The 6,662-nt window shown below is 33.1% G+C and overlaps 1 protein-coding gene across 3 annotated transcripts in view; it reads right to left on the minus strand.

The window, feature by feature from the left end:
• Window positions 1-6,662, minus strand: part of LOC106462093 (insulin-like growth factor 2 mRNA-binding protein 1) — a 47,788-nt gene that overhangs the window by 26,222 nt on the left and 14,904 nt on the right. For 2 of the 3 annotated variants that reach the window (XM_022389229.1, XM_013921978.2), the window contains exon 2: window positions 4,254-4,311. In XM_022389229.1, coding sequence (XP_022244937.1) covers window positions 4,254-4,300 — 47 coding nt within the window. In that variant the 5' untranslated portion in view covers window positions 4,301-4,311. Of the gene's footprint in view, window positions 1-4,253; window positions 4,312-4,392; window positions 4,814-6,662 lie in introns of those variants that run through there. The other variant, XM_022389226.1, reaches the window with a different exon arrangement.

Here is a 6,662-nt window from a genome sequence, read left to right on the forward strand (position 1 = left end):
GGAGGCTTTACAGTCTCCACACATGTAAAGATAGACAAGCCAAGAACAATAAGGAATGGGGAGATCTTTAGTAGGGAAGAAATTTTTTATGCGTGATGTGGATTTAAAAACTAATCTTAAATCAACTTGAGGGTAGTAACGACCAAGTATGCGTTTAAGTTGATTTTTTAAATTTAAGATTTGTTTGCCAGTATAAGGAACACACGAGTATATAGTAAATTTAGGTACAGTTGCTTTCTTAAATTGGATTTGTGAGTTTTTGTTAAGAAGGTGTTGGTAATGTTTTCTAATAAGTGTTGTGGATAGCAGTTACGTTTCAGGATGTCATGTAAGAAAGAAATTTCAGAGTGTAGATTAAGATACGTGGAGCACAGGTTGTAAGCTCTGTTTAGTAATCATGTAACAAGGTTTCGTTTATACGTAAGCAGGATAAAGCTATCAAAGTGTGTAAGGAGACCAGTGGACGTCATTTTTCGGTAAATTGATGTGGAAAATCCATTAGTATTACGGTTAATGAGCATATCTAAAAACGGTAAATTATTATTATTTTCAACGTCACATGTAAATTTAATGGCAGGATGTTGTGAGTTAAGGTATTCTAAAAATTTTCAGCATTGATCACTGTTATTGAAAAGAATAAAAGTATCATCCACATACCTTCTGTACAGAACAGGCCTAAAGTTAAGTGGACAGGTGTCAAGCCATTTCGGTTCGTAATGAGAGAGAAATGCATTGGCTAAAGTTGCGATGGGCTCCCCATTAGGTCCAACTTTAGCCAATTAAGAAAGTTAATCTCGATATTTGCTTCCTTACTGAATGCAAGCTCCGACACGTCATTCCTAAGTTCCTCCATTTTAAATTATCCAATCGAAATCTACAAAATTCTTCAACTTACAGGACTTGTCCAAAGAAATTGGTGGATCAAGAACTTCGATTGAAACACCGTCAGAAGAGATAACTCACTGAAAAGTTCAACGTCGATACAACTGATATTGTCTATTTCTGGAAACATGATTTTTCGTCTGCACACTTTCAAAGAAAATGCAATACGCAAAAAAAAACCTTCCACAATAAAAGAAATTTTCACATGTACTATCATGTGCAAGCAATACCATTTAAACTGCATATTTACCTTCTCACTCTGATGAAAATTTACCATAATATTAGCCAATCACTTCACGAACTGTTTAAACGTACTTGATGTCACATGACTTCTCAAATAGCAAAGCATTTTTAATGCAAGTTCTTTTTCTATACACATTGTTCTACTACATTCAGAGTAAGAAACACAAAATACGTCTTTTGGCAAAATGAAAGGTAAAATCTTTTGGTTACAGCCGACTAATTTCAGTAAGAGTTACCATAATCAGAGCTAGTAACTGTTACTGAAACTAGTCGTCTGTAATTATCAAGTATTTTACCTTTCATTGAGTCAAAAAATATAAAAGTTTGTTTTTTTTACTCTTGTAACTTTTAACGTGTCCATATACATTTAAACTCAAAAAGTTAGTTTCAAACAACATTTTACCGTCAACGAACGAAAACTGAACTTTTATTTACTTCAAAACGTTCTGTTACAACGTTGGTTCTCGTTGTTTGTGGAGTATAACGCAGGTATATTCATCTTGCCTGTTATCTACTCTTGTACGTTACGTACGAGAGTTTTGTTGCAACTCAACAAACTTAACGGACGAATTCCGAACTCAATAAAAGACATTTTACAAGTATGAATTACAGAAGTGTGTGGGTGTTACTCTTTTAAAAACCTGATCCAGTTCAAATACTCAATAGTTAAATGTTTATCAGTTATTTTTTTTATCTAATATTTTCTACTTTTGACAACATTCTTAAACCTTTGTCTCGACGACAACAACAAAAACAAAAAAACTCAACCTGTCCGCAAATCGTATATAACATTAACAACATCATCAACACTAAGAATTCCTAGTCGTAATGAGCTTTTTTTTTTAATCAACAAATCTTTAGCCACTTCACGATATGCATGGTGTTGGTGGTCATCATAATGGAAAGATGTATCATTACAGCAACTACTCATAACTAACCCTATCCTTTTACTTTAAATAACTCAAGGCCACGAAGATGGGGTCTGCCCTTCTTACCACAATTACATAGACGTCAAGATTCCCCACCCCTTTTACTAGTGGTTTCCGGCCTTTAAGTGACGTATCCGGCTTGTTGCAAAAACCACACGATTCAAGGGCAGAATCATGGCGTATGACAAAGAATTTCGCCAACTTCATCATACATGAAAACAGACATACCTTTATATCAATTATACACACACACACAAAGACTAAATCGTTACATACATCTAGCGACTATCGAACCTTAAATCAGACTTCTCACACAAGGTTGATTTTCTACGACTAAGTTTTGAAACACCGACGATAACCAAAGTACTGTTTATGATAATTCAGAAAGTACATGTGCTGACGTAATATTCACCAATTCTGGGCTATATGATTAACTTAAATTCTGTGACCGAAGTAAGGCCTGCATGTTAACTAAAAATTCTCGCAGTTGGCAATAGGTTATAAGAATCGTAGTATTTATACAAATTACTGTTAAAATACAAAACTGCTCAAAATACAGAAGTTCCGCTACCCCTGGCAGTATCCTACGAAATATTTGAAAATCTAAAATTCATTTTTGCACTGCGTTTCAACGAATAGTTTAAAAACGAGTTTTCTTGAACATCTGTTGACGATTTGCAGTAAATTCAGTAAAAATGTGATTTTATAATTATAGCCTGATTATTTCATTCTGTAATAGTATAACTATTTAAGTTGTACTTGTGTGAAAGAACAGTGAAAAGAAAAAAGTCCTTTAATACATTATAGAACAGTAGTAATATCGATTGAAACTTAAGATTTCGTAACAATGTTTAATTTCATTTACCTTTCAGAATAAACCAAAAACAAGTGTGCGTTTACTATGCAAAACAAGGAATCCTAAATAACCGCAGCACTTAAAATTCTTTTAGGAAGGATTGGAGTAAATTAATCTATAAAACCTTTGATGTGGTCAAATACACCAATTTACAAGAGTTTGACTTCCTGAGTCCAAAATTATAATGAGATCTTAAATCGGTCAAGAGATGACGGAGCTACAAGCTAAATTTTGTACTTAAAAAAAAACTGCCATTCTACGGGTCGCTATTACGCGCCTAAAAAAATTACATTACATGAAAGAAAACTGGATATTACAAGTGATTAAAATATTTTTTTTACCTGCTTCCAAAATCAAAACTCGTATTAAGCATATTTAAATTAAACCAACCACTGTTAGTTAACGAAATCAGCTCATTTCTGATCTTAGTTAAATGTAGTTTTACAGACTCCATGTTTATATTACTGAAACCAATAAAAAATTAATTTGAGCCTTTATTGCACCTCATTTTTCATCGCTAGATTATATATTTTTTGTCTCCAAACTGGTATCAATTTATATTAAATATTCTGCGGAATTAAACTTTCACAACGAAAGTAACAAATTGAACGTTTTACATATTTCGCAAAATCTGGTACGTTTTTTTTTAAATAATGCTGTAACTCAGCTTACCGCAATCCAATCGAAATAATTTAATACTATAATACACTTCAAGGTTGAGAAAACTATTAATCTCTAGTTTTGAATATCTTGAGAAACTCGGAGGTGGGAGGGGTGGAGGAGAGAGAGAGAGAAAGATCAAACGTATTTAATCAATTACACAAACACACTTACCACAATTTGACTAGCGGTTCATTTGTTTTATCGTAAATATAACTTAAAGAAAAATATACAACACATTTCCATTAATACAAGACTATCCGATCGACACGTACATTTTTATCCATAAAGGTAAATGAGTTTACACACCAAACCATTACATAAAGTCTAAAAAAGTAGACAAGTTTACGATTCTGTAGCTACAGAAGACTAAATAATCCACATACGCAGTCTAATTATTGTGAAATAATACTCTTTCTACTAACATATTCAGCCGTTAGGTGGTTTGTATCGTAAGTTGTACAGTATCTCAAGTAAAGACGTTTGGAAGACTGGTGAGGAGTGAAATGTACTCGCACAGAGTTTTACAAACTCGTTAACTCAAGACATTTCTTAATAGTTTAATAATGTTAAACCCAAGTATGCATTTAAACCTTCCAATGAAGTACAAATAACATGGTATAAAACATCGTATTATGAAGTTCCATATTATCGTTAACACCTTAAAGAAAACCAGGACTTACCTCCGACCTTGAGGAAAGGGAGCCTCCATTAACAATTGGGATCCCATGAAGCTGTAACCTAGCGGATACACAAGAAAACTTTTGGTAAAATATGTAGGTAGAAAAACAGTAAAATTCAATACAAAAGAAGTTAACTTACCCGTTTCTACTGGGTAATCAGGTTGGTCGAAACTGAATCCGTTTTCCATTGTTTATTCTTATTTTTATGTATAAAACGCTTGAACAATTTAGTTGTACGAGACTAAAAACATAACACTGAGTACGGCCTATTTTAACAGAAAAACTGTACAGAACAAAGAAGAAACGAGATTACTCGTAGCTTGAGATAAACTAATGGTATGGAGGTGTATTGTACCATAGCATGCTATCAAAGCTAGGTCTTTCAAAATCACAAGATAGCCTAACGTCGCCATGCCCCTAAACAAGCGGATGGTAGGAATTTCATTAGCCAATCAAGAAAAAGCCGGTTACTTCTATTACTCGTTGATTGGTTCAAAACTACAATCGGTAGCAGAGAGAGACGGGGGAGGGGGTACAAAGATGCCGTCTTCCTCGCTACGATGGGCGCCATGCCACATTCAACTTTTGGCGGTTTTACAGATCCGATATAAATACAAAAGTAACACTTAGCGATAACAGTTTTAATAATGAAGGCCAGGAAAAAACAAACACATTCTGATATGCGATAAGTTTCTGAAGAATTTGGCGATTTATATTAAAACAAATAGAGAACATTCGTAAAGCTTTTCACAACATTCTAAATCGGTTATTTTGAGCTGTATCTATAAAATGCTTTAACACACAAAAACAAAACAACGTATTTTAATTAAGAGCTCAACGTCATTAAGTTTGGTGACAAACGATCGCGATAAGCAATATAACAAGTTTGTCATTTTTTTTATATTTTATTATTATTATTATCATCATCAAGAATCAAAGAAGATAACCCAAAACATAACTAATACTTGGCTGGAGACGGCTTGAATGGGTGATGAAGAAAAACTTTAATACAACAGCAAATGTACAAGGTTTTGTCATCATAAGGTACCTTTTCACAAATTTAGGAATTAGCTTTTCAGAGCGGCACTGTCTGAAGAAGGAAATATCGTTTCTCCTTTTGATGATGTTTATATTCAGGTTACGAAGTTTAAAGATAATTTCACAGTATGATTGGTTTATGGTAGTGGATAGCTGAGAGACAATACTTAAAAAGTTATACATGGAATAACAAAGATAAACGTTTAGACTTACACACTAATACTTATATCATATCTACAATTTTGATTTTACGAACATCGTACTATACAGTCATGTAAGTTAGGTACAGGAAGCAGTTGTGTCCAATAAACCCTTGAAAAAACTAGCACCGAACATATACACCATTTATTACAACGTCTTATACCAATGTTGTACCACGTAGACGAAGTATTATCATTTCAATACAAAGATGCTAATTTAAAAGTTTGTGCAACAGTGTCCATGTAAACGTACTTACCAATTGTCCAACTGATAGTACACACTATATGACGTATAGCCAACCAGTTCGGATAAAATAAAAATTAATAGCACTATTTCTCATTCATTAACCATTATATTAAACTATGTCCAACAAGGTCTTACCAGTTTTTAAATTATTTAAATATACATTTGTATAGCAAACCTAACAGCACTGAATAAAGCTTCACGATAAACGAGGAAAAAAACGCGGGTTTTAAATGAAGTAATAAGTCTGAAGATACTCTAGTGCTATGTGACGAGTTAACTTTTAAGTGCCCTGTAAAAACACTTCTTTAAAGCACTTCTCGTATTGATTTAAACATAATCATGGAAATTTTACTTTAACCTGAAACAGGGGAGGTTTAAAGTCACCTGCAATTTAACTAAAATTTATAAATTTTGTATGCTGATACAGTAGCCTCATCCCCGTAAATAATGTTATGAGATATGATTGTGCACAAACAACTGAAGATGGATAAAATAATAAACCCAGTTAAGGTACTTTCAATCTGTACAGTTCTACATACATGTTAACACTTGTACTACATTCGATGACGAGGAACCCACTTTGAGACTAATAATGCTTGGAGACAGCTTGAATGGGTAACGAAGAAAAAGTAATACAAGTTTAACTAACATAACAGCAAATGGACAAGGTTTTGTCATCATCAGCTACAACTTTGTACCTTTGCTGTTATGTTAATCTTATATTAAAGTTTTTCTTCACTACCCATTCAAGCCGTCTCCAAGCATTACTTGTACTACATAGTTTAAATTACAACTACTACATTACACTGTCGTCTTTGTGTTACTTTAAATCAAGAGTAGTTTATTTCAAAACGAACTTTAAAAAAGAAATAAAGGTTGACCATTTTGTTTCACCACCATTTTAAACTTTTTAAATTCCAGTTA

Source organism: Limulus polyphemus, unplaced genomic scaffold (genome assembly GCF_000517525.1).
Source record: "Limulus polyphemus unplaced genomic scaffold, Limulus_polyphemus-2.1.2 Scaffold1091, whole genome shotgun sequence".
Taxonomy (NCBI): Eukaryota; Metazoa; Arthropoda; class Merostomata; order Xiphosura; family Limulidae; genus Limulus; species Limulus polyphemus.